Source organism: Budorcas taxicolor, chromosome 7 (genome assembly GCF_023091745.1).
Source record: "Budorcas taxicolor isolate Tak-1 chromosome 7, Takin1.1, whole genome shotgun sequence".
NCBI lineage: Eukaryota > Metazoa > Chordata > Mammalia > Artiodactyla > Bovidae > Budorcas > Budorcas taxicolor.
This window is the reverse complement of record NC_068916.1, coordinates 20,553,810-20,581,511: the sequence shown is the minus strand read 5'-3', so window position 1 is coordinate 20,581,511 and position 27,702 is coordinate 20,553,810. Positions and strand designations below refer to the sequence as shown.

General features: G+C 52.3%; 1 protein-coding gene across 1 annotated transcript in view; it reads left to right on the top strand.

Moving 5' to 3' along the window:
- CELF5 (CUGBP Elav-like family member 5) overlaps nt 1–25,734 on the top strand; it is a 47,230-nt gene extending 21,496 nt beyond the window's left edge. Inside the window, exons 3-12 of the mRNA XM_052643717.1 lie at nt 7,595–7,646; nt 9,456–9,584; nt 11,099–11,178; nt 12,845–12,991; nt 13,888–14,029; nt 14,133–14,279; nt 16,074–16,136; nt 16,941–17,024; nt 19,669–19,812; nt 25,607–25,734. Of these exons, the coding sequence (XP_052499677.1) occupies nt 7,595–7,646; nt 9,456–9,584; nt 11,099–11,178; nt 12,845–12,991; nt 13,888–14,029; nt 14,133–14,279; nt 16,074–16,136; nt 16,941–17,024; nt 19,669–19,812; nt 25,607–25,734 (1,116 nt within the window). The remainder of the gene's footprint in view (nt 1–7,594; nt 7,647–9,455; nt 9,585–11,098; nt 11,179–12,844; nt 12,992–13,887; nt 14,030–14,132; nt 14,280–16,073; nt 16,137–16,940; nt 17,025–19,668; nt 19,813–25,606) is intronic.
- The last annotated feature ends 1,968 nt before the right edge of the window (nt 25,735–27,702 follow it).

The following is a 27,702-nucleotide window of genomic DNA, read 5'->3' as shown; positions in this document are numbered from 1 at the left end:
AGAGACACTGGGCAGTGTCTGAGGACATTTGTGATCATCTTGACCATGGCATCTCACGGGCAGAGGCCAGGGCTGCTGTTCCACACCCTATGGTGCACAAGACAGCCCCCACAACAGAAAATGATCCAGGCCAAAATCAGCAGTGCTGAGGTTGAGGAACCCTGTTTAGGAGAATAAGGAGCTGGTGAATGTTCTAGAACACTGCTAAGATAAATATATAGAATGCATACCACACACAGCATTTAGATTTTTCTAGGAGCAGCATTTAAAGAGTAGAAAGAAACAGGTGAAATGAATTTTAATGCTTTCTTTTATTCTAACCCACTGTCTCCAAAATCCTATCAAGAGGCTGTCAGTAGGGCCCATGTAAAACTTACTAATGAGATAGTTCACATTCTTTTTATTTCATCCTAAGTGTTTGAAAATCTGGTGTGTGCCTTGCACACCCTCAATCCCTTTCAACCAGAACACTTAGTGGTTATCAGAGATGCTCAATGTGGAGTTGCATTTTATAAAATTGACAATTGAAAAAGTAGATTCCTTTGCTCAAGTTGTTGTGAACCTACTCAGAGCTTTTCCAAGAATGGAGTCAGTTTTTAGACTTTTCTATAAAGGATCAGAGAACAAATGTTTTCAGCTTTGCCAGCCATATAGCCTTTGTTGCATCTGTTGAAAGCACGAAACAATCACAGTGAGTGTGGCTAAGTGCCAATAAAACTTTATTGACAAAAACTGTCTGGGGCGGGGTGCAGAAAAGGGCTGTAGTTTGCCCATCCCCATATTGGGCTATCACTGTCCAATAGAATTTACTGGATGTTCCATCTCTGCTGTCCAGTAAGGTGGACACTTGCTCCGTTTGGCTATGGAGCCTTTGAAAAGGGGTGACTGTGCTCAGGGACTGAATTTTTAATGTTATTTAATTTTAACAGATGTAAATTTAAACCTCCACTGGCTACATGTGGCTAGAGGCTACCGTCCTGAACACTGCAAAGTCTAGAATGTTCTAGCTCAGGGATCAGCCACCACATTAGACAGTGCAGATCTAGAATGTTCTAGACTGTTCGACAGTGTAGACCTAGAATGTTCTAGACCCAGGAGCATGGTGCAGCGTCATTATACATCCAGGTTAGGGAGTTGTCTGTCTCTCTTTGACACCAGATCACAGCGGAGGAGGGGTCAGGGGCCTCAAGCCACCTCTTTTCCTCTCAGGGCTCAGTTTCCCCAGTATTATCATTGTCCCCCAGCACTTTGGGGGCACTTCCTCCAGCTGCCATATCAGCAGGGCCCTGAGTCTGCTCTGGCCCCATGTGACAGGCAAGGGGACTGTGGTGAGCGAGGAGGGGCTTGTCCCAGGTCACCCAGGAGGGTGAGCACTATGGCTCCACCTACCCTGCTTCACAGACCTTGAACCTGTGGCTTCTCTGGTTGAGTTTCCTGTAAGCTTCCCCCTGCGCCTTGGAGGTGAGGGCAGATGTTTGATAAATAAAGAGGAGGCTCAGAGCTAGATCCTGGGGACAGAGGGGCTTGGCTTACATTTTTTTCTTAAAATTTGAAAAATACTGCACATTTAGTGAAAAGTACATGCAACCCAACTGACTATAAAGCAAGCACCCCATTACCACTGTGCACCCGGAAACCACCCTGACCCACGTCCCCAAGCCCAAGCCCTTCTCTTCTCTTCACATTGGAGGAACCACTGTTCTGACTTGTATGGCAATCAGCCGTTCCTTTTCTTCTGTTACCATGAGGGTGAGATTCAATATGATGCCTTGTAGCTTTGTGCTTTGTCATTGCTGTGTGGTATTCCACAGCCTGGATGCACCATTTATTCATCCATCCTCCTGCTGGTGGTCATATGAGTTGTCTCTAGTTTTGCTGTTAAGGCACAGAGATCCTTGCCAGTGTTTTGCTCTGGGTGGACACATGCCACGTTTGGGTCAGTCTCATACACAGGAGTTCAGGATCCCTGAATATGTGTGTCTTCCAATTCTGATGAGAGAAGGGGTTGACTTTGGGGGTGAGCCTCCCTTCACAAGAACACCCACAGAAATGGAACCATTCTTACAGTAGGAGAGCTGGAGGCTTGCTCACTAATCGCACACAGAGACGTGGGGTCTATTGGACAGGAGGACCCTTTGCCTGTCAGCATGTCTGAGCACAGGAGTCTAAGCCTCCTCCCAGGTGTCAGTGGCAGAGGATGGAGTCTTGGCTGCAGGAGAAAGCCTGCCCTGCAGGGTCACATGCTGCACGTGCCTGCGCACTGCCCGGGAGACAGGGGCCCTGGGCTGGGCCATGTTAGAGACAAAGACAGCCAGCACCTTTCCTATCCCTGTGTGTGTGTGTGTGTGTGTGTGTGTGTGTGGGTGCGCGTGCGCGCACCTTGGGGGACACAGTACAGATCGACACCTCTGTCTCTTCATCTTTCGATGAATGAGGGAGTGGGCCCAGTGGTTTGCCAGCTCAGTGCATCTTCCCCCACCTTGGCACAGCCGACGGCCCCTCCCCCGCCAGTGCTGTTTTCTGCAGCAAGTGACACACACCCCTTCCAATTCCCACTTCGAATGTGACAGCAGAGTCCATGGGGGATGCAGTTTAATCAGATCTCAGCATTCTGGAATAAGATCCTACAATGAATAACAGAATCCCAGAATAAAACCCAGAATGGACCACAGGACCCTGGAATCCTCATGGGGCCGATGCCTCCAATTGTCACAGGGATTCTCTGCTGGCCTGTCAAACCCAGGGTGGGGATCCTGGGGATGGAAGAAAGTCCCACTCCGGCGACAAAAGGCAACAGGTCCAGTTCCCACCTCGAGGATAGCAAGGGGCTGGCTGGCCATTTGAGGCAACACTATCTCTTTCTTTGTGAAGCTCTTGAGAGTGAGGGATGAGCCAGATCGAGGAGCAGCCATGCAGCTCATCTGAGCACTCTGGAAAGGGATGAGTTTGAGTTTGTCAGACTGTGAGCCCCCCACCACAGGCCCCTCCCTGAACCCCTGAACCCCCTTCTGTGTACACAGGGGTATCTGAGGTAGTCCCTGTGCAGAGCCCTCCCCTATATCTCATGACTTGGCTCAGAGTCAAGCCAGTCCTAGGAGACAGCAGGAGGCCCCTTAGGTGCCAAGTGTCTCAGGATATGGTTTTCGAGGCCTCAGTGTCCTCATCTGTAAAATGGGTTTGTGGTGTGTTTTGAGGGTCCTGTGAGCTGGGACTCACCAGAGGCTGAGCATACACTTGGCAAATACACAGCCGAATGAATGAACTCATGGTCCCAGGAGTCGAGCTGTGGGACTCTGGCCAGTCACGTCTCTTCCTGAGCTTGTGTTCTCCCGTGAAACGGGGACAGCTCAGACACGCCTGGCACAAGCTCTTGGGTTACTTCCCGTGCCGGGCACTCTGCCCAGCACGCCTGCCCCACTCTTGCCTGTGGGACAGGAGTCTGGAAACCATAGGTCTTGTCTTGTCTCATCTCGTTTGCCACTTGTGGACCCTATGCTGGGTCTTTCTCGGGAGGAGGTCTTAGAGCCCCTCACCCCAGCCCTGACCCTGGGAACCCCTCCAAAAGAGGAACAGAATGTGTACTAAGGTGGGGGGAGATGCTATCATCAAGGCAACGACTGGGCAAAGCAACCGAAGCAGGGAGGATGGAGGGGAAGGCTTTGGGGGCAGGTCACATTCCAAGGGGCTTGTTGGGCAAGGGTGGGGTGCACATGGGTGTGTTCCAGTGCACTGTCCTCAGGGCTGGGGAGGAGAAAGGGGCAGGAATGCTTGGGACAGAGCAACAAAGTTGCCTCGGATGTCAGGGTGAGGAGTTGGCACTCCACCCCAAAGGCAATAGGGACCCATGGCAGAATCTAGAACAGGAGAGGGGCTTGCATGGGAGAGGAAGAGCATGGAATGCTACCCCCGACAGCCCAGATAGGGGTCCACCTGCTTCATCCTCCTCCACACCATCTGGAAACAACCCAGTCAGGGCTTTCTCTGAGCCCCCACACCTTCAAAAGGCACAGCTTTGCAAACCCAGGAGAATATTTGGGGCCCCAGCCTGTCTACTAAAGGGTCTTCCTGCAGTCCTTCCCCCAAGTGGCATCAGTTTCCCCATCTCTCATATACATAAGTCAGACATAAAGGACCCTATTTTCCCAACGGTGTATGGCTTGGTTGTAGTCATTTAGCAAGAGCTGGGTGGCAGAGCAAGGACTGGATTCCAGTCACTTAACGTATGCCTGCCCAGAGCCCTAGTCCACCTGATCCTTGGCTGGAGGGATGGCTGGGTTCTCAGAGACCCCCACTCACCCTGAGAAAACTGGCAGGAGATCTGGTCTCTGCTTCTGATTTTCTCCTCTCCCTTTTTGATTTGCCTATCTGTAAAAGGGTCATGTTTCCATTTCATAAAGTTGTTTGGAGATTAAATAAATCAATGGACATAGGTGTTGCTCCAATTTGTTCCTCACTCCCCCTCCCCCACCATGAACTCCTATTCATACTTTAAAACCCACTGCAAATTTTCCATCTTCAGTGCATCTCCAGGAAAGTCTTTGGGTCTTCACTGTTCTCTGCTCTAGGCTCTCCCAGCACTTGACCCCGTGAGTCTGGAAGTGTCTGTATATCCTTCTGTTTCCCCCCCTGCCTGACTAGTGGAATGCTCCCTGAGGTTGCAGAATTACTCAGCTTGAAGTACATGAGAATGTTGTTGAATAAGTGCAAAGAGGGAGGGAAAGGGCAGGGAAAGGATACAACAATGGGGAGCCAGGGAAGGTAGAGAAGCGAGGAAGGGCATTCGGCAGAGACCTTGGTGGGACAGATGGAGAGAGGGAGCCGGAAGGAGGTGGGCAGAGCCAGATGGGTGGGCAGGGGTGACAGGAGGGGTGGGGTGAGGGGAAACCCAGCTCTCCTCGGCACGCCTCCTCCCGGCTTGGGCGGGCAGCGCGGGCAGGGCCCGGCCTCTGGCGTGCGGATTGCCTGGGCGTTGGGCGCGGAGAGCGAGGCGCGGAGCCCGAGCGTGCGCGCCTGTGCGCGCCTGTGCTCTCAGGGCCAGCCGGGCGGGCGGCGGCACATGGATGCCAGCCTGGCGCGCATCTCTAGGCCGGTGGGTAAGGCGAGGCGCGGGTCTGCGGGATGTGGATGGCCGGGCCTCAGAACCTCGACTTTCGAGTGGGGGACTGGAGAGGAAGGGGATGCCCACCAGGCTTCTTAGAGCCAGGCCAGGACCCCTTCCCTCCCGCTGAGCTGACCCAGGAGGGGGAAGGGGCCTCCTAGAAGGAGGCAGAAGGTCCCAGGCTCTGCAGCAGGTGGGGGAGATGGGAAGCAGGTATCCAGGCCGAGAGAAGGGTAAGGGTGGAGGGTGCCCTGATGGGGGCAGATTCCCTCCCTGTGGTCCTCCTCCCTCGCTCCCTCCCTCGGCTCATCCATCTCCAGAAGATTATATTTAAATATCTCTTTTGTGCAAGGCAGGAGCTGGGCTCGCCCCTAAGAGGCGGTTTCCATGGCAACAACAATTGCCAGCTTCCGTGTGGTGAATCAGCGTTGCCATGGCAACTCCATCCTCATCTGCCCAAGGTGCTGGGAGGGGGGGAGGAGGTGAGGGCCAGCGGAGGCCGGTGGGAGAGGTAGGGGAGAGGGAAAGTGGAGCCCAGGTGCCCCCTCCCTCCCATCTCCCTTCACTACTTCAGTCTGCCCTCAGCCCAGAAACTGGTCCCATCTGGTTGAAATAATCTCTCCTCAGGCCTCCAGCTAGTGGGGTGTGGTACCCAGGTGAAGAGGGTCTAAGATGTGTGTGCGCGCACGCACGCGTGCGTATGTGCGTTTGTGTGTATGTGTGTGTGGTGGGGGAAGGGAGATGTGGTTGGGCCTTTCCCAGGTGGTCAGGGTCCCTCTGAGGGTGTGGTTGGGTGGCAGGAGGATTGCTCTGGGGGAAATGGGGGCCAAGATGGGGGAAATAGAAACCCCTTGAGTTCTGGGGCTCCCAAGGCTGAGTTCACATTGAGGAGGCCCATATATGCTTCAGACACACACTTGAAATGGGGGAGCATATCAGATGAGGGGGCCCACCAGGGGAGGGGGAGCAGAAAAATACCTCTCCAGGCCTTGATTTTGACATCCGTAAAAAATGGTAAAAATTATGCCTCTCTCTCTGAAAACTTGCTGGGCAGCTGTGTTGTGATTAGAAAACACTTATCAAGTATCATCAAGTACCTCCGAATGGCTGTGGGGATCTACTCCAAGACTGACTTGGGAGGGGGCTGGGTCCAGCACTCGTTCCGACCCCAGGCCTGGTGGAGAGGGACCAGGCGCCTTTCTGTGATGGCAGGTGTTGACCACTTCTTTCTGGTCACTTCAGTTCAGCAAACTCCTTTGATTCTCTCCTGTACCCTGCCCTGAAGGGTGGGGAGTAACATGATGGTCTCAGTCTGGAGTGAAACAGAAACATGGAGACACCTCCCGCCCTGAGGCAGAGAGAGGAAGGGCCCCAAAAGGTGGAAGGATTGCCTGCATGGGGGCTTTTGAACTGGGATGAACAGCTTACCAGAGACACCGGGTTGGGAAGAAGATTCTGTCCTAGAGCCAAGAGAGAAGTAAATGCCACCCAACCCCACATCCCTCAAGTCTGTTCTGAAATACTTGCGTTAGCTCATACCCAGGGCTGGGTAAGTTGCAGGAGCGGGAATTAGGGAAGAATTTCTTCCGCTGAATAGTTCATTGGTTTCTTCCAGTTTCAGTGCTGGAGGGTGGTGGACAGACATGTCCAGAACAATGAGGCCAGATTGAAGGCTGGTCCATTCAAGTAGGACAGTTCTCCTGACTTGTGGCTCGGGGAGCTGGCTAAAACTAGCTGCCTTGGTGTACCAGTCAGCTGGTGCTGAGTAATAAGCTGCCTCAATCATTTTATTTATTCATGATTCCATGGGTTGGCAAGCCCAGGATGGGGTTAACTAGACAATTTGGCTGATTCATTCCGAGTCATTCATGCAGCTGTAGTCAATTGGGGCTTGACTGGGGTTAGCTGCCTGGCACCCCCATGAGTTGTCAGCAGGGCATCTCTGTGCATGAGATATCATATCCTCCAGTGAGTCACCTGGAATTGTCCACCCTGAAATCTCCAGGGTTCCAAGATGGCCAAGTCTCTTGAGGCCAAGGCTTGGAACTCCCACTACTTCACTTCCACTATATTCTATTGGTCAAAACAAGTTGCATGGCCAAGTCCAGATAGAAGAGGTAAAGAAACAGACTCTGGTTCTCAATGAGAGGAGCCACAATGTCCCATTACATACAGGGACCACAGGAGTTGTGCCATCTTGGCAAGGAATCTATCATACTTCGAGGAGGGGGGGTGGGTGCAGCAGGGAGACTTCCTGGATGAAGGGGTATTGTTCCTGGGTTTTGAAGGCAAAGTAGGAGTTTTTCAGGTAGCAAGAGTAAAGCCCTGGAGGTAGGACCGTGTGTCATTGGGTGTGACTGAGGTGCTGGTTGCTGCCAGAAGCTGGTGGGATGCTGAGGCTGGGGAAGTGGGCAGGAGTGCCTGGCAGGGCTCAGATGAAGCTCCCACCACACTACCCCCACTGTCCACCTTGACCTCCTCCCCTTCTCTTCACAGATGGCGCGGCCAATCCAGGTGAAGCCTGCGGACAGCGAAAGCCGTGGAGGTAGTTGTCATCTCTCCACGGCTGCCAGGCTGTGGGTTGATGGAGGAATGGGAGGAGGGAAATCCTTGCACAAAAGGTGATGGGAAAGGCAGAGGCCCCCACGAGGGTGGGGCAAGTTGGTAGAAAAGGAAGGCATGGGTCCCTCCTCCTAACCGTAGGGACACAGGCCCAGTTGTGGATGGTATGGCCAGGCCCTGCTGCTTTCCCCTAGAACTTGAAATACCTGATTCATTTCAGGTTGCAATGATAGATATCTTCAGATGCAGAGGCACTGGGGGACCCCAAAGGACTATGGATGGCTTTCTGGGTTGTGTGTGTGCACAACTGGACATATGAGCCAGTGCATATGTGTGTATGTGAGCATGCATTCCTGGGTATCCCTGTGTGCAGATGTGTATGGGTGTGTGCACATGGGCATGTGTTTTCTGGCTGGTTCAGTGCCTGTCTGTGTGCACATCTGTGTGCCTGGGCTGTGCATAGGTGCGTAGGTGTATATGTGCAAGCATGTGTGCTTGACTATTCTAGGCTGGGAGTGTGGGTGTGGGTGTGCAGGCTCGGTCTTGTGTCTACATGAGGTTGGACCTCAGGATGGGTGTGTGCCATCAGGAGATGCTTGACTGTCCCTCATGGGATCCAAGACTAGCCATTCTTAGATCCTTTGACCACTCCTCCCTATCTCAGATGGATTGCGGGCCTGAAGGAGAGCACTCAGCCTTGGAGATGGTGTGGGGGGCAGGGCTGTTAGGACCTCTGTGTATGCATAGGAGCGTGGTAAAGCCCATCTGGGCTGGGAGCCCGTTTTCACACTCTCAACCTGGCTTCCAGTGGGGGTCAGGGATTGGAGAAGGGGCTCTGCATGTTTTCATCTCTGTCTGTCTCTCTTTGTCTTTCTCATTCTCTCTCTTCCTCTCCCTCCATCTGTTTCTCTCTCATCTTTTTCTCTCCTCCTATCTCTCTGGTTCTCTCAGAGCCTCTGTGTGTCTCTCTTTGTCTCTTCCTGTTCCTCTCTTTGCCTATCTCTGTCTCTTGGTCTCTCCCTGTCCCTCTCTCTCCCTCCCACCCCCATGAATGACAACTGCCAGAGAACGGGTTTCCATAGCAACCCAACTCACCATTCCTCTCAGAGGAAGCTGCCTGGTCCCTGATTACAGGGGAGCAGTGCAACTCCCCCGGGAGGCGGGAGAGGGCTCTACTCCCTCACATGGGAGAGGCTGGGCCAGACTGGCCCTTGGCCTTAGGCTTGGGCAGGTCCCAGCCAAGCTTCCAGCCAATCCCAGGATCCCCAGACACCTGGTCTCTTGCACACGCATGCTTTTATTCATTCATCAGACATTGATTTTTTGGCTTCTCCGGAGCCCTGGGAAAGTCCGATGGGGAGCTCTGCTGGGTACTGTGAGAATGCAGGCGCCCTCAGTGATCATCGCTGCCTAGAAAATTTAGATGGCAGACAGACATAGACCCAGGCCAGGCAAGGCTTAGACCCTAGTACTGTGTGTGGGCTTTCTGAAGAACTCAGAGAGGGGGAGGAGCCCAGAGGCGGGAGTAGCCGTTTTGCCCAGAATGGGGAGCAGTTGGGCAGAGAGAGCATTCTAGGCAGAGGGCACTGAATGAGGTGGGAGGCCTCAGGCACGTGGGCAGGTGAGAAACACAGGCAGGGAAAGCGCGAGGCTGCGTCCTCCTTCACACGCGCAGAAGAGGGCCCGGGGAGGCCCAGGGGCGCCGCTCCACGCCCGGGTGCCTCTGCTTTCTGCTGGAGGGGTGCGGAAGTTCCCGGAGGCTAGGACTTGGCTGAGGTGGTGTCTCCGCCCACAGGGGACCGGAAGCTGTTTGTGGGGATGCTGAACAAGCAGCAGTCAGAGGAGGACGTGCTGCGGCTGTTCCAGCCCTTCGGGGTCATCGACGAGTGCACCGTGCTCCGGGGACCTGACGGCAGCAGCAAAGGTGACCGGCTGGGGGCGGGGCTAGCTCCGAGGGCGGGACTATAGGAGGGCGCGGCTGGTGGGATGGGGCGGTGCGGGCCCAGGAGAGGGAGGCTGGATCCGGGGGGCGGGGCCGGGCTTGTGGGGAGGGACTGGCCCACAGTGGGCGTGGCCTGGTACGTGGTTAGCAGGCCGGCCGGATGGGGTTCCTCTAGGCACACAAAAGGGCGGGGCTGGCCCAGGGGGCGGGGCGAGCAGAGGCTGTCTAGTCTTACCTGGTCCCACCTGGCGGCCCAGGACGTCTGGGCCTGCCTCCTGTGTCTGTATCCATCAGACTGTTTCTGTCTGGATTTGCCTGTGTCTTCTGGACTATCGGTCTACCTGATCCTACTTACTCCACCGTTCCTATAAGGTTGTACCGTCCAGGAATGATTGTTTTATGATCTCCAGCAACTTGTTTTCTGGTTTGCTCTGTTTGGGTCTTCAGGTGTCTGGTGATCTCTGTCTACCCGATTCTATTTGTTCAGGTTTATCTGTCCAGAACTGGCCTGTCTCTGCCCTTGTGACTTTGTCTTACTAGGACTGAATATATTTGACGGTCCTTGTCTATTTATTTGCCTGGCTCTTTTCTAAAAATTGAGATATGATCACACACTGTAATCACATACTGCCAAGGCAGGAGGCGCAAGAGACGTGGGTTTGATCCATGAGTCAGGAAGATCCCCTGGCGGGGGAAATGACAACCCACTCCAGTATTCTTGCCTGGGAAATCCCATGGACAGAGGAGCCTGGCAGGCTACAGTACAAGGAGTCACAAAGAGTTGGACAAGACTGAGCACACACACACATACTGTAAAATTCACCTTTTAAAAGTGGACAGTGGGAAAAAAAGTGGACAGTGAAATGCTTCACAAAATTCACAGAACTGTGCACCTGTCATCATTATCGAATTCCAGAACATCTTTACTCCTCTCCCTCAAATTCGTGTGACCCTTCCATAGCCCTCTGTCTGGAACTGTATCCTATGACCATCTGTCTGGATCTGCCTGTGTCTAGTAGTCTCTGGTTGTTTGTCTGCCTGATTCTGCCCTTGCCCGATGACTCTTCACCCCCATCTATCCAACTCTGGTCACATGGGTGTATCCATCTGGCTCTGAGTGTACCTCTGCCCGAGTGTGTCCACGTCTCTCTCTGTGTCTGATGGTTTGTCACTTTAATTCTGCCTATCTGATTACAACTCTGGATCTTGTGGTATTGGTGGCTGGTGGGTGTTCTCTAATTGTGTCCCCTTCACTTGTTCTAATGGGCAGCTCCTGCCTCCCTACCCTGGGCACCGCCTCACACCCTCTGATGATGTGTTGGACAAACAGTTGTCTTACTGTCTGATTCTTTGTTGTCCCACTGTCTGTCTGAACATGTGGCTGCCTGTCTCTCTGTTGTCCGACCTGTGGGCTGCCCATGTCCATCCTGACCTGCTGTGCAGGGCTGCCAGCCCCTCTCCTGTGCCCCCTCACCCCTCCCCTTCTCTCGGAGCAGGCTGTGCCTTCGTGAAGTTCTCCTCCCACACCGAGGCTCAGGCGGCCATACACGCCCTGCACGGCAGCCAGACCATGCCGGTGAGTCAGAGCTGCCCTGGGCGATTTGGGTCAGGGTAGGCAAGGGGGAGGGCCTGGCCTGACCATCCCAGCCATCTGGTAACCCCTGGCCCTTCTTCAGAGAGGGGACAGGGTGGGGAGAAAGAAGTGCATCTCTGCTGGTGATATGACTGGGTATATGTATGTACTTGTGTGTGTGTGTGTGAGCGTGCAAGTGTAGACTATGCAGAATGTTCTGCCAGTGTTTGGCAGCCCATGTGTGAGTATGTGTGGGCCAGTGTGTGTGTTGGTGTGCACACGTGTGCATGTGCGTGAAAGTGTGCTTCCATGTCTGTATGTGAGTGTGTTGTGAGTAGATGGGTGTCAGTGTGCACATGAAGTGTGTGGAAATGGATATATGTTCACATGTATGCTGATGCATATGCACGTGTATACACTGTGACTGCATGCATGTAAGTGTGTTGAGAGGGTGTGCTCATGTGAGTGCACATATGTAAGTTATATAGGTAAGTGCACATATGTGTTTGTGTGTGAGTGTGCCCCAGTGATATGGGGGGAATGAATGCATGTGTGTGCATCTGTAAGAGTATGTGAGTGTGTGTGGAGGGGTGAGCACATGTGTGTGAATGTAGACAAATATGTGTGTACATGTGTGTATGAGTATATGTGCATGTATTGTTGAGTGTATGCATGTGAGTGTGGATGGTGAGTGTGAGTCACTGTGGGTGGAATGCATGTGTGTGTGCAGATATGTGTGAGCCCCAGAGGAACAGGAAGGAATGGGGCTGGAGGGGCTTGCAGTTCAAGGCCAAGAAGCTTAGGATTCCTCCCAGGGCAATGGGGAGCCCCCCAGGGTTTCCTCAGGAGAAGAAAGGGGCAGGCCATTTGGAAATGTCTCCGTGGGGCCAGTGTGGGAGATAGGCAGCTGGCAAGTGTAGAACTGGGAGCTGGTGGGCCTGCAGCCGTGAGAGGCTGGAGGAGACCACTCGGGTCTTGGAGGTGGCCCTGCCACCCAGAAAAGTGGCCCTGGGAGCCTCCATCACTGTACAAAAATGTCCTAATCTGCCACAAGGAAGACAGGCCTCGGGGAACCCACTCTCCTTTCTCTTGTTCTGCAACATGGAATGAAGAGCAGGGAAGTCTCAGATCCTCCCTTCTCTTGCTCTCTGGGTCACTGGGCATCAGTTCTAGTCCTTGGATAGGGAGGAATCAACTCAATCCAAGGTCAAGCTTTCTCCTGTTCAGAGCCATCCACTGATGGAGCTAGTGAGTGGAGAGGTAGTGAGCTCCCCATCAAAGGAGGTATTCAATTTCTCAAATGATTGGAACCTCACCTGTTCTCAGGTGTGGGCAGGTATAGAATCCTCTGTATGGGCCTTCATTGTTCCTCTCCAGCACTTGGGTTCTCCACCTTTTTTGAAATAATGGCTGACAGTCAGGTCCTCCTCTGCTTCCCAGAGGCAGCCCCCACTGGGCCTAGGTGCCCCACTTGTGTGCATGGCAGCCTACAAGGTCAAGTGCGAGACCCAGGATGCTGGTCTCCAGACTAGCCTCACTGTGGCCCCTGGGACCTTGAGGGAGGGGCTGATAGTTGCTGCCACCCACACCCCTACACTCCCCCCAAGGTACCTCAGAGTCCTGGCAATGTCCCGCTTCTTTCCCTCTCTGCTTGTGGCCGCCCTTGCAGGGTGCCTCCTCCAGCCTGGTGGTCAAGTTTGCCGACACAGACAAGGAGCGGACGCTGAGGCGCATGCAGCAGATGGTGGGCCAGCTGGGCATCCTGACTCCGTCCCTCACCCTGCCCTTCAGCCCCTACAGTGCCTACGCCCAGGCTGTGAGTGACCAGCGGACACACTCCTGTCTCCAGTGGGGCTCCTGACACCGCTGTTTTGAGGGCCCAGCTCAGTGTCTCTCTCTTTCTTTCTCCATCTAGTCTCTGTCAAGTGCCTCTGCCTCTCTGTCTATCTTTCTGTTTCTCTTACCCAGTCTCTGACTCATGGCCTTATTCTGGCGATGGCTAAGTCCCCAGATCCAGTCCACCTCCTGATCTTAACCCCAGCTTAGCCCCCCACCATGAACTATGCTCTGAGCCCAAGCTGAACCCCAACTGACAGGACCCCAGGCTCAGCCACCAAATCCAGCCTGAGCCACAACCCTGGGCGAATGTCAAATCAAGACCCAGTCTTGGGTTGACCCCCAGATCTGGCTGTTCCCCAAATCTAGATAATCCCCAATTCTAGCTAAACCTCCAGGCTGACTCCAAACAGACCCAGCCCTGAGTAAGTTCAACATTGGCTGAGCTTGGGACTTCCCTGGCAGTTGCCATGCCTCCATGCCTCCAATGCACGGTGCGCCGGTTCAATCCCTGGCTGGGGAAATAAGATCCTACATGCCGTATGCATGGCACAACCAAAACAAACAGAACACATAAAAAAACATTGGCTGAGCCCTAGTCCCAGACTAAGTTCTGATCATAGACTGAGCTCCAGTCCCTGGCTGAGCTCTGATTCCTAAATGATCCTTGAACAGAGTCTGAGCCCTGATCCTATGCTGAGCCTTGATCCTGGGCTGAGCCCCAATTCCTAACTGAGCCCTAACCTGACCTGAGCCAAGATACCTGGCCTGACCTCCTGCCCCTGTTTCTGGAGGACTGGCCCCTCAACCCCATGAGCCATGCTCTAAGGCCAGGTGCCACTTGGCCTGTGTACCTGACTCCCTCTCCACCCCCAGCTCATGCAACAGCAGACGACGGTCCTGTCCACATCAGGCAGCTACCTGAGCCCCGGCGTGACCTTCTCACCCTGCCACATCCAGCAGATTGGCGCTGTCAGCCTTAACGGGCTGCCTGCCACACCCATCGCCCCTGCCTCTGGTGAGAGTCTGCCAGGGGCCCACAGATGGGGGGCAGAGCCGGGGCTATGACTCTTAGCCTTAGCTGGGGCTAAGGCTCCCCATGATGCTCTTCCGCTCCCCAGGACTGCATTCGCCCCCGCTGCTCGGCACCGCCACCGTGCCCGGCCTCGTGGCCCCCATCACCAACGGCTTTGCAGGTGTCGTGCCCTTCCCTGGCGGGCACCCTGCCCTAGAAACCGTATATGCCAATGGCCTTGTGCCCTACCCAGGTAACGTGGGTGGTCCCCTGGGGCTGAGGAGAGTGGCAGGGTGCAGGGAGGGTGTCCCTGGGACAAGCATGAATCCCTTTGCCTTGGTGTCTAGGGAACAAAAGTACAGGAAGCAGGGACTCTTAGGTTAATAGATACTAGCTATGGGTGCAGAGGGGCTTCCCTGGTAGTTCAGCTGGTAAAGAATCCACCTGCAATGCAGGAGACCCTGGTTTGATTCCTGGGTCAGGAAGATCCCCTGGAGAAGGGATAGGCTACTCACTCCAGTATTCATGGGTTTCCCTGTGGCTTAGACAGTAAACAATCTGCCTGCAATGCAGGAGACCTGGGTTCAATCCCTGGGTTGGGAAGATCCCCTGGAGGAGGGCATGGCAACCCACTCCAGTATTCTTGCCTGGAGAATCCCCATGGACCAAGGAGCCTAAAGGGCTACAGTCCATGGGGTCACAAAGAGTCAGACACGACTGAGCAACTAAGCACACACACACACATGGGCACAGAGAAGGGGGTTAAACATAGGAAGTTTGCAGTCAGAACTTCCTGGCTTCAAATTCCAATTCAGTGCCCCTTGTGGGGAGCTTCTTTACATCTCTGAGCCTCAGTTTGCTCATCTGGAAAATGGGACAGATAGTATCATTCATCTCATGATGTTGCTCTGATGAGGCAATCAGTCTGTAAGATGCTAACCCATCTCCTGGTACCAAGAAGGGTACCATCAATCTTTACTATTAATCATTACCATTTGGGATCAGTGCCCATATTCATTCATTCATTCATTCATTCATTCATCCAGGATTGACCATGCACTGATTTGTTGCACTGGACTCTGCCCTACTGAAGCAGAGGTCTCACCTTTCTCTACCCTATATCCTGATTTCAAGGCAAATGTCTTCCCACACCTTGCTTAGGTGAAGTTTGTCATCTGGGTTTCCACCACTGAGAATCTGTTTATTTTTATTTTGTAATAATTGGCGCTCACAGGGAGTTTCAAACATAGTATAGAGAGGTCCTGGTTACCCCTCTCCCAGTGTCTCCGGATGCTAACATCTTACATAACAACAGTATGTTGTCAAAACTAGGAAACTGGCATCAGTACAGTACAATGAACAGACCCTGTTCAGACTTCACTATTTACAGGCACTTGTGTGTGTGTGTGGTTCGTTAATTTAAGTCATTTCATCACAGGTATAGTTTTGTGTAATCACCACCACATTCAACATACAGCACTGTTCCATTACTATGAAGTAATTCATTCATGTGACCCCTTTACTGGCTTATCTCTCTGCCCTCACTACCCTATCTTCTAACAACCTCTCTCCATTCAAGGAGATTTTTAGTTGCCTCGACAAGCCCTCTCCTCCCCCTGTGTCCTCCACTAGGGACTGTTGGAAGGTCACAGTCACATAGGGGATCCAGAGGCTGTCTGATGATCAAGGTGTGGGGAGGGAAAAGAGGGAAGAGATGTGAATGGGTGGTGATAAGGAGCAGAGACCTGGAGCCCTAGAATATCCAGAGAAAAAAGAGGGAGGAGCAAGGGGTTCTGGATGGGGACAAAGAGTTGGGAGTTAAACCTCTCTGGAGTCAGAGAAAACTGGATTCGAGTTGACTGGCCCTGTGCCAGCTGCTGTTTTCCCACCTGTAAGAGGTTCCCTGAGCTTCAGTTTTCCTCACCTGTGGAATGAGGGTCATACCTCTAAAGTGTTTATGCAGAAATGAAGCCAGGGTGGATGCTGTGGGGTGGATGGAAGACTTCTGCTGCCCCCACCCCACTGAGCCCCTCCGTCTGCCCCGCAGCTCAGAGTCCGACGGTAGCCGAGACCCTCCATCCTGCCTTCTCTGGAGTCCAGCAGTACACAGGTAGGGAGGCAGTGCGGTGCCCCAACGCGGGCACCCCCCTACCCCTGCCCTCAGTTTCCTCCCTGGGCTAGCCACTCCACGCCCCTAGCTGCACTTAGATCTGGTTCCACCCCTCAGGGCCGCCCTCTCATTCTACCTTCCCTCTTCTGTCTAGCCATACCTCCTACTTTGTGGCTTGGCCCCCGCCTCACCCTCCTTCGACATTTGGCCCCGCCCCTCATAACCTGCGTTTGGTCCCTCTTGTCGAGTCCTGCTCGGACCCGCTCTCCAATGTGACCACGCCCCTTCATTCTTCCCAGGACCCGGCATTGGCTCCGCCCTCAGCCATGGTACCCGACCCCTCAAATATGGCCCCGCCCATTAAACGCTTCCCTGCCCCATCCGTCTCTCCCATGTGACCACGCCCACTCTGCCTTCCCGAGACCTGTCGTGGCCCCACCCTCAGCCACAACCACGCCCACTCGGCTCTTTCCTGTGGCCTTGGCCCCTCCCTCAGACGGCCCCTCCCTCAGACTGCCTCTCCCATGTGACCACGCCCCCTCCTTCTTCCTAAAATCTGGCCTTTGCTCTGCCCTCAGTCATGGCCCCACCATTCGATTATGACCCCTTTCCCTTCTACTCTTCCCTGGTGTCTTAGTACTTCTCTCAGACCAAGTCTCCCCTGTGACCACGCCCATCCACCGTCCCCAGACCCATCTTGGCCCCACCCTAGGCTGTGACCTCGCCCCTCAGTCTTAGCCCCGCCCCACGCGCCCCTCGGCCTCACCCCAGTTCCGCCCTGTGTCTCGCTCCCGGTCTCTGCAGCCATGTACCCTACCGCGGCCATCACGCCCATCGCGCACAGCGTCCCCCAGCCGCCGCCCCTCCTGCAGCAGCAGCAGCGAGAAGGTGAGGGGGCCGCGACCTCCCCTGGGCGCCAGCCCCGCCCTTTGACCGCCCCCCTCCACCTCCAGGACCGCCTGGCCTCGGGGAACTGCTTGGCCTCAGGTCCGGAGAGACGTGCGTTCAGTTCCCGGCATCACCTGGGTGTTTGGGAGGCAATTGACTCTCGGTCTCTGAGCCTCCGTCTTCTCCTTCGGAAAGTGGGAACCGGGCTAGTCCCGACCCCATAGGGATAGCAGTGACCCTGTCCCCACCAGGAGCTCTCTCCAAGTGGAATGACTTTTTTTGAGTTTGAGGTCAGGGGGTGGGGTGATGAGGTTCCCTGGTGAGATGAGGATTCCTCAGTAAAGTCAAGTGGGAGAGGAGTTAGATTCTGGGTCGGACCGCGGGGATTCAAATCCACCCTGTGCTGACTTGAGGCATCGTCGGGAAGGCACCTCCCTGCTCCGTGCCTATTGCCTCATCGCCACACAGCGACCACCCTACCACGAGGCCTTGCTGGGGAGTGAGCAGCACGGTTCCTGACACATAGTAGGCACTCAGGCTGGGAGGCATTTCCTCGCCTTAATCCATCTAGTGGGGGTGGTGGTGGGGGAGTTGGGGCCAGGCGACCAGCCAGAAAAGTCCCCCAACCGCCCCAGGACATGGGAAGTTTATGGATGGCCTGGCCTGTGGACTGAGTTCTGTGAGGTTCTGTTCAATTCCTTGCCCAGCAGGGTGCTGTGGGTAAAAGCTGGTTCCAATGCCGTCGGTGCTGCTGTAACAGGACAGGATATCTGCTTTCTGGAAAGCCACCCGAGTTCCAGAGCCTCACAATACCAACTGCAAGGCTCGTGGGGGAAGTTAGGTCAGGGTACACCACTCAAAATGTTGCCTGTGGGAGTTCTCTGGTGACCCAGTGGTTAAGACTCTGTGCTTCCACTACAGGGGGCACAACTTCAATCCCTGGTTGAGAAACTAAGATACCTCATGCAGCCCTGGTGTGGCCAAAAATTTTTTTTACAAGTTGGCTGTTACATGGCATAAAAAAAAAAAGATAAGACCCTAATAAAAATGGTAGCACAGTTTTATGCATGTTAGATGATTAAGAAATCCATGAATAGTACAATAAATTGGGCATTCGAAGTTTGCACAGGAAATTGTTGTCAGATGGGTTGTAGCACGTGAGTTACCGTGAAGTGATGGAAAGCTTCGTCGGAAATCAGACGGGAACAGGTCTTCCTCCTGATACACTTGGAGAACTGAGAAAGGTGGTGGATGTTGCAGCTGCGTTTGCATATGTGTGTGCCTTTTGCTTTCTTATGAGGCTCAGTTCAGCTAGGTGTGGTTTTCTGCCTTCACCTAGTGTTTCTTGGAGTTGAGCTAGCACACAAGCAAATACAAAATTCATGTTTGCTCACAATTGTTCTGTAACTTATCAGTTGTGTGGAAACACACCTGTATTTTAAAAACAAGCACATTAGGGAATTCCCTAGCGGTCCACTGATTAGGACTCAACGCTTTCACTGCCGTGATCCCGAGTTCAATCCCTGGGTGGGTAACTAAATGCAGGCAGACCGTGTGACACGGCCAGACAAACAAATAACCAAACAACAACAGCAAACAAGCACATTAGCAGAACTGTGGTCCCCATCAGGAAGGTAAGGGTGGATGTGAATGTGTAATCTTGAATTTTGTTTTTTCTGGGGTGGGGAATGTTCATCATGAGTGTTGGGATTTCTTGGTGGTTTGAGGGTTACCTTTGTTTGGGGAGACCTAGGAGAAGGTCGTCTGTACGTTTAGGATTAGCAGCAGGTTTGAGGACTAAACTGGGTAATCAAGGTTTTAAAATGCTCTTATTTATAATTCTTATATGAGCTGTGCACTGGGTATTCTTCAGGAAGGAATGATTCTGGTGGTTAGCTGTGCTTTAAAAAATTACTTCTGGTTGGTATAGCATATCATTTAAACATGACCAGTGGTTTCAGGATATCTGAGATTCGGGACTGGAAAATGATGTTTTTATTTCCCTACATTTTATTTTTGCATCAGTTTTGAAATTATCCAAGCTTTTAAAAATTGGCCAAGGTTTGGAGGGTTATCCAAGGTTTTGAAAATTATCTGGATGTTTGGGGTTTGGGACCAAGGTGTTACTTGTCTTATTCTAATCTGTGATCATTAGACTTTCAAAAATGAACCTTGCCATTTAAACCAGTTTTAGAGATATGGCGTGATGGCCAAGACAGTATAGAGTTTCTGTTATACCCTACAACCGGTTCATCTAATTTCTGCCAATGACCAGGAGTTTGAGGTTTAGGGATTTTCTGGTGGGTGTTGAGGTTGTCTGGGAGTTTTGGATTATCTGCAGCCTAGGATGAAAGGCTTTATTTCCGTTTGGGGGGCGAGGGATCATCTAAAGTTTGTCAGTTCTCTGGAGCCTGAGGATCAGTAGAGGTGTGGAGCGTCTGAATGTGGGATTTTATAGACAAGGGCTCAGGGCACCTTGCCTCCCCTCCCCGCTGTTTCCACGCCCCTTCTTTCTGGGTGTCAGGGTGCACCCCTCCCCCAGTCGCTGGAGACACCAGCTGTGGGCTCCGGACCCATGCCCCTTCCCCGGGGGTCGGCCTCCTCTCCTTGGGGGCTTTATGTCTTTCTCTCCCCCCACCTGCAGGTCCCGAAGGCTGTAACCTGTTTATCTACCACCTCCCCCAGGAGTTTGGAGACACGGAGCTGACGCAGATGTTCCTGCCTTTCGGCAATATCATCTCCTCCAAGGTGTTTATGGATCGGGCCACCAACCAGAGCAAATGTTTTGGTGAGTCCTTGCTGTGGGCGCCCCTTCCTTCTTGCCGCACCCTGAACCGCAGGCCCCTTGCCCTGGGGGGGCGGGTGTGGTCAGCCATGAGACAGGTCTGGTCTGAGAGAACCACATTCGTGGGCTTCCCTGAAGGTCCAGTGGTTAGGACTCTGCGCTTTCACTGCTCAGGGCCCGGGTTTATCCCTGGTTGGGGAAGTAAGATCCCACAAGCTGTGCAGCAGGGTCAAGGGAAAAAAAGAAAGAATCACATTTATGACCAGAACAAGCACTTATTAAGCACCTACTGTGTACCCAGCACTTAGCATGAGTCATTTCTAAGATTCCCTTGTTCATTCATTCATTCATTCAACAAATAGACACATAGGGGCTTCCCTGATGGTCCAGTGGTTAAGACTTCAAGCTTTCACTGTGTGTGTGGGGGGAGCACAGGTTTGATCCTTGGTGGGGAACTAGGATTCCGTATGCCACAGAGTGCAGCCAACAAATAAATCAATAACACAAGCCCTATATAGGATTAAACAAAAAAACCCAAGTAGACACACAGTGCACCTACTGTGTGCCAGTGCCCAGCACAGTGCCTGGCACAGATCAGTGAAGGAAGCCAACAAAAATCACAGTCCTGCCACCCTGCTTGTAGGACTTTCTCTGAGGATAGAAATAGTCTATATCGCCACTGTCTGAGCCGTCCACCCCATGTAACTGCTGAGCATTTGAAGTGTAGCTAGTGTGGCCAAAGCACTGAATTTTATTTTACTTAACTTTAATGAATTTCAATTTCAATAACAACTCATGGCCAGTGGCTGCCAACTGAATTGGAAAGCACCGGTTCAGGGGGAGGAGGTGGAAATAAATAGGCAAGAATACTGGAGTGGGGTGCCATTCTCTCCTCCAGGAGATCTTCTCGACCCAGGGATGGAACCCGAGTCTTCTGCATTGCAGGCAGATTGTTTACTGTCTGAGCCACCAGGAAAGCCCAGGATATAGGCCAGGGTGTTATAAATGGTATAGAGAAAAATAAAACTGGTAAGAAAATACAGACTGATAGGAGGAGGCAGTGCTTCAACTGAGGCCTGAATGATGAGGAGCCAATCATAGCAGTGTCTAGGGGAAGAGTGTTCTAGGCAGAGAGAACCACATGTGCAAAGGCCCTGGGGCAGGACAGGGCCTGGTGCATCGAAGGAACAGTGAGGAGGCCCAAGTGTCTGAAGCAAAGTGAGCCAGGAGGAGAGAGGGAAGAGAGGAAGGCAGGGAGGGGAAGGGCAGGTCATGAAGGGCCTTGTGGGCTACGCGGAGGACTTCTTTGACCCCAGACACAGAGGATGTTAAGGCTCAGAGATGTGTAACTTGCCCAAAGTCACAGGCAAGAACAACAATCTGACTCCAAAATCTGGACTCTGAACCTCACCCTGTCCTCTGGGAAGGGCTGATTCTTGACTGTTTATTAACCTCCTGCTGTTTAGTCACTAAGTTGTGTCCAATTTTTTGCAGCCCTATGGGCTGTATACCACTAGGCTCCTCTGTCCATGGGTTTTCCAGGCAAGAATACTGAAGTGGGTTACCATTCCCTTTTCCAGGGGATCTTCCAGACCCAGGGATCGAACCCAGGTTTCCTGCATTCGCAGGCAGATTCTTTACCACTGAGCCACCTGGGAAGCCCTGCTATATATATATACTCATTATCCAACCATAAAAGGGAAGAATTGTCCCCATTTACATGGGGAGGAAGGAGAGGTACAGAATGGTCAAACAACATGCTTGAGGTCACACAGAAAGTTAGGAACAACACCCCGCCCCCGACCCAGTACCCAGCCCCCCTGCTCCCACATCCTGCTTCTCAGTTCAGTTCAGTAGCTCAGTCGTGTCCGACTCTTTGCGACCCCATGGACTGCAGCATACCAGGCTTCCCTGTCCATCACCAGCTCCCAGAGCTTGCTTAAACTCATGTCCATGAAGTCGGTGATGCCATCCAACCATCTCATCCTCTGTTGTCCCCTTCTCCTCCTGCCTTCAATCTTTCCCAACATCAGGGTTTTTCCAATGAGTCATTTCACATCAGGTGGCCAAAGTATTGGAGTTTCAGCATCAGTCCTTCCAATGAATATTCAGGACTGATTTCCTTTAGGATTGACTGGTTTGATCTTCTTACAGTCCAAGGGACTCTCAAGAGTCTTCTCCAACACCACAGTTCAAAAGCATCAATTCTTCAGCATTCAGTTTTCTTTATAGTCCAACTCTCACATCCATATATGACATATGGATATTTCCATATATTGGAAAAACCATAGCTTTTGACTAGACAGACCTTTGATGGCAAAGTAATGTCTCTGCTTTTTAATATGCTGTCTGTGCTGGTCATAACTTTTCTTCCAAGGAGCAAATGCCTTTTAATTTCATGGCTGCAGTCACCATCTGCAGTGATTTTGGAGCCCCCCAAAAGAAAGTCTCTCGTGGTTTCCATTGTTTCCCCATCTATTTGCCATGAAGTGATGGGACCAGATGCCATGATCTTAGTTTTCTGAATGTTGAGTTTTAAGCCAGCTTTTTCACTCTCCTCTTTCACTTTCATCAAGAGACTCTTTAGTTCTTCTTCGCTTTCTGCCATAAGGGTGGTGTCATCTGCATATCTGAAGTTATTGATATTTCTCCCGGCAATCTTGATTCCAGTTTGTGCTTTACCCAGCCCGGCATTTCGCATGATGTACTCTGCATATAAGTTAAATAAACACAGTGACAATATACAGCCTTGATGTACTCTTTTCCCAATTTGGAACCAGTATGTTGTTTCATGTCCAGTTCTAACTGTTGCTTCCTGACCTGCATACAGATTTCTCAGAAGGCAGGTAAGGTAGTCTGGTATTCCCATTTCTTTAAGAATTTTCCAGTTTGTTGTGATCTACACAGTCAGAGGCTTTGGCATAGTCAATAAAGCAGAAGTAGGTGTTTTTCTGGAATTTTCTTGCTTTTTCTATGATCCAACAGATGCTGGCAATTTGATTTCTGGTTCCTCTGCCTTTTCTAAATCCAGCTTGAAGATCTGGAAGTTCACGGTTCATGTATTATTGAAGCCTGGCTTGGAGAATTTTGAGCATTACTTTGCCAGCGTGTGAGATGAGTGCAATTGTGTGGTAGTTTGAACATCCTTTGGCATTGCCTTTCTTTGGGATTGGAATGAAAACTGACTTTTCCAGTCCTGTGGCCACTGCTGAGTTTTCCAAATTTACTGGCATATTGAGTGCAGCACTTTCACAGCATCATCATTTAGGATTTGAAAGCTCAACTGGAATTCCATTACCTCCACTAGCTTTGTTCGTAGTGATGCTTCCTGAGGCCCACCTGACTTTGCATTCCTAGATGGCTGGCTCTAGGTGGGTGATCACACCATCGTGGTTATCTGGGTCATGAAGATCTTTTTTGTACAGTTCTTCTGTGTATTCTTGCCACCTCTTCTTAATATCTTCTGCTGCTATTAGGTCCATACCATGTCTGTCCTTTATTGTCCCCATCTTTGCATGAAATGTTCCCTTGCTATCTCTGATTTTCTTGAAGAAATCTCTAGTCTTTCCCATTCTGTTGTTTTCCTCTATTTCTTTGCATTAACTAAGGAAGGCTTTCTTATCTCTCCTTGCTATTCTTTGGAACTCTGCATTCAAATGGGTATATCTTTCCTTTTCTCCTTTGCCTTTAGTTTCTCTTCTTTTCTCAGCTATTTGTAAGGCCTCCTCAGACAACCATTTTGCCTTTTTGCATTTCTTTTCCATGGGGATGGTCTTGATCACTGCCTCCTGTACCAGTGTCATGAACCTCCGTCCATAGCTCTTCAGGCACTCTGTCTATCAGATCTAGTCCCTTGAATCTATTTGTCACTTCCACTATATAATCATAAGAGATTTGATTTAGGTAATAACTGAATGGTCTAGTGGTTTTCCCTACTTTCTTCAATTTAAGTCTGAATTTGGCAATAAGGAGTTCATGATCTGAGCCATAGTCAGCTCCCGGTCTTGTTTGTGCTGACTTTATAGAGCTTCTCCATCTTTGGCTGCAGAGAATGTAATCAGTCTGATTTTGGTTTTGATCATCTGGTGATGTCCATGTGTAGGGTCTTCTCTTGTGTTGTTGGAAGAGGGTGTTTGCTATGACCAGTACGTTCTCTTGGCAAAACTCTTAGCCTTTGCCCTGCTTCATTTTGTACTCCAAGGCCAAATTTACCTTGCCACATATCTCTTGCCTTCTTACTTTTGCATTCCAGTCCCCTGTGATGAAAAGGACATCTTCTTTGGGTGTTAGTTCTAGAAGGTCTTATAGGTCTTCATAGAACAATTCAACTTCAGCTTCTTCAGCTCTACTGGTTGGTGTATAGACTTGGATTACTGTGATATTGAATGGTTTATCTTGGAAATGAACAGAGATCATTCTATCGTTTTTGAGATTTGCATCCAAGTACTGCATTTCAGACACTTTTGTTGACTGTAAGGCTACCCCATTTCTTCTAAGGGATTCTTGCCTACAGTAGTAGATATAATGATCATCTGAGTTAAATTCACCCATTCCCGTTCATTTTAGTTCACTGATTCCTAAAATGCCAGTGTTCACTCTTGCCATCTCCTGTTTGACCACTTCCAGTTTACCTTGATTCATGGACCTAACATTCCAGGTTCCTATGCAGTATTGTTATTTACAGCATCAAACTTTACTTCCATCACCAGTCACATCCACAACTGGGTGTTGTTTTTGCTTCTGGAAGCATCCTGCTTCTAGGAAGAAGAAAAAAATTTCTGGAAGAAAACCTCCATAACATTCAGCAGTCAGGGGGTCACATGCCTTCTCTGAGCCTCAGTTTCCTTGTCTGTATAATGGGAGGTGTGTGTGATATAAAGACACCCCCCTACCTCGTTTCCAGATTCCCCTATGGCCCCCTGTGGGCCTCAGCCAGACCCCTCAGCCCTGATCCCACCATCTCTCTGCCTGACCTGTCTGCCTCTCCCACAGATCTCAGGTACCCTGCCCTCAAATGCTCACACGTGTGGTTCCCCTCCCCCTGGGGTGGCCCCCAGCCCCTGTAGCCTCTGCAGAGCCCCCCAGGAAGTCTATGAGAATGAACAGGTAAGGGGTAAGAGTAGGGCTGGGTGGAGGGAATTATGTGGTGGAAGCTTAAGGTGTGTGTGTCAGGAGGTGGTGCTCTGGAGTGTTTCTGATGGTCCAGGTTGGGGGATATCTGGGGCTGGAATGACTGATGGTGGCAAAGAGAGAGACAGACACGAAAAGAGAAAAGAGATGGAGGGAGAGACATAGAGAAGAAACACGAAGACACACACACAAGGAGAGAAGAAAGGAGACAAGGACAGATAGACATAGAGACAGACAGGAAGAGTCAGATGGACAGACAGACCCCAGATGGATGGAGGGCTTAGAGGAGGCAAAAGGTAGGGATCCAGAGCCTAGAAGAAGGTGGGCCTGGGGTGGAGGAGGGAGACCGTGGCGTTCCCTGGACCCCCAGAAGCCCCACCTGTCCCCTTCTCCCCTCATCAGTTGGGAAGCCTCATCAGAGCAGAGCCCAGGTAAGGAGTGAGTGCCCTATCCCCAGAGGCATGCAAGTCCCCAGAGTGTCAGAACCAGATCAGGACTGCTGTGCGTGTTCTGGGAAGCCCCCCTACCTCCCCTGGGTCGTCTGCTCCTGCGAGCGCACACCCCCGCCCCCAGGACCCCACAAGCCGGGCAGCCAGGGCTGCAGCACTGGAGCGAGCCGAGGACGCCCGCATTGCCCACCATCGTGGGTCCACCCCGGTCTCCGCAGGCTTCGTGAGCTTTGACAACCCGGCCAGCGCGCAGACTGCCATCCAGGCCATGAATGGCTTTCAGATCGGCATGAAGAGGCTCAAAGTGCAGCTGAAGCGGCCCAAAGACCCGGGACACCCCTACTGACCGGGCCCACAGCCACTCAGAGGCTGCGGGCTTGGCCCAGGTGAGCCGCTAGGCGGCCCTGCCCCTACCCCACCCCCACCCCATCTTGTCCGCACACTTTCCTCATTCTCCAAACCCTCTCCAGGCTGGGGGGATGCTGCAAGAGGCTTCAAGGAGCCCCCAGGTTTGGTTGACGGGGACAGAGCTGGACAAAGACACCTCCCCCAGTCCCCTCAACCCCCTACCCCCACCTCATGGTCAGGGCTGGAACCGGAGCAGTAAGATGGGGGTGGGAAGGGCAGTTAGGGAATCTTTCCTGGAGAAGGCTTTGAAGGATGAATAGAAGTTCACCTGAGAGGCGGGCATGGTCTGGGGTGAGGCGGGCCATGGGGAGGGGCTTTTGTCCTGTCCTAAGAATCAGTTCTCCCGGCTAGGCCCCTTTGGGAGCCCTTCCTTTGGCACAATTCACACCCAGTGGGTTGATGAAAGAGTGGAATGTTTGTCCCACCCAAGGGCATGCCAGGGATGAGGGTGGGGGTGGAAATCCCCTGAACAAACGAACAAATCCCCTAATGTCTGCACCATCAGAGTAAACGACCCTGTCAACTCATCACTTCTTTGGAGGCATGAACCGTGAGCCTCCAGGGCCAGTGGGGACACTTATAACTGTGCTCCAGCCTCGACAAGCCTCATGTGTGAAATGGGCTCATGCACGTCGCCTCCCCCAGGGGCTGCGGGGTGGATTCACATGGGGCACTCGGTGTTTTTCCAGCTGAGCCCAGGACCTGCCACCTGGAAAGCTCTTGATAACTTATTTCGATTTTTCTCCACTAAACCCTCCATTGCCGCGGTCATCACAGAGGCTCCCCACCTTGGGGTCTGGTGTGAAGTAGGTGTTCAGTGAGGGTCTGCTTCCAGACCCTCTGCCAGGGCAGCACCCACAGATTCGAGGGTGTTCAGCACCCACAGATTCGAGGGTTGTGGGTCTTTGAGGGCATGCTCGGAGACTCGCCACCCGAAGCCAACATCTGTGATCCGCGCGCTTTGAACACTCTGACAGCAAGTCTTTACTAAGCACCAATTGTGCACCAGGCGAAATGGGGGCGGGGCGCTGCTTCGTGGAGCCACAGGGAGCAGGGGAGAGGAGACGGAAAGAAACAACTATTTGTGCCCGGTGGCCAGACGAGGACATGGGGCTAAGCGACCCCTCCAAGCCGTGTGTGTCAACCTCCAAACCCCAAAATGGACTCTTTCTGCAAAGATAGCGGTCCTTGGGGATCCCAGATCCCAGTCTGGCCAGGGCAGGGGAGCGGGTGGGAGGTGATTTGTTGGCCTACGTGCCCACCCTCCCCCTCTCTTCACGCGGCGCCCTAACGCCCCTCCCTTCTCCGCCAGGTGAGGGGCCTTCCCACCCCAGGAGGGTTTCCCGCTTCCAACTGATCCAGGACTTTTCCGTAAATTACAACAGAGTTTGGACACCAGCCCCCTCCCCTCCTCTCCCTACTCCCCTGCTCCCTTCCCCAAAATGTGAAACGCTGCCCAAGGCCCCATGGAGTGGGGAAGGGGCTTCGTGGTCTTCGGGGGACTCCTGAGGTGGGGGCCAAGGATTCACTACCCCCTCCACGGAGATTTCCTCGCTTCCACCCCTTTCCCACACACACAACCTTCATGGCTTCCCCGAACGAAATTGCAACTTTTCCTATATATATATATGCGTATATATAGAGAGCTATAGACAGTATATATATTTTTTGAGTATAGATCATGGGACCAAACTTTTCCGACTTCTTTCCATCCAAGAGAAGGTGACCCTGGGCCAGTCACCCAGCAGGGACGCTCAGAAGGGCTGAGGCTGGCGGGGCAGCCCAGTGTCCCCCCGCCTCCCACTGTCACGTCAGACCAGGGCGCCGGTCAAGCACTGGGAATCAGCCAACGAACGCGATATACCTCCGGGACTTTTGACCCCCCCCCCCGCCACCGATAATTCTC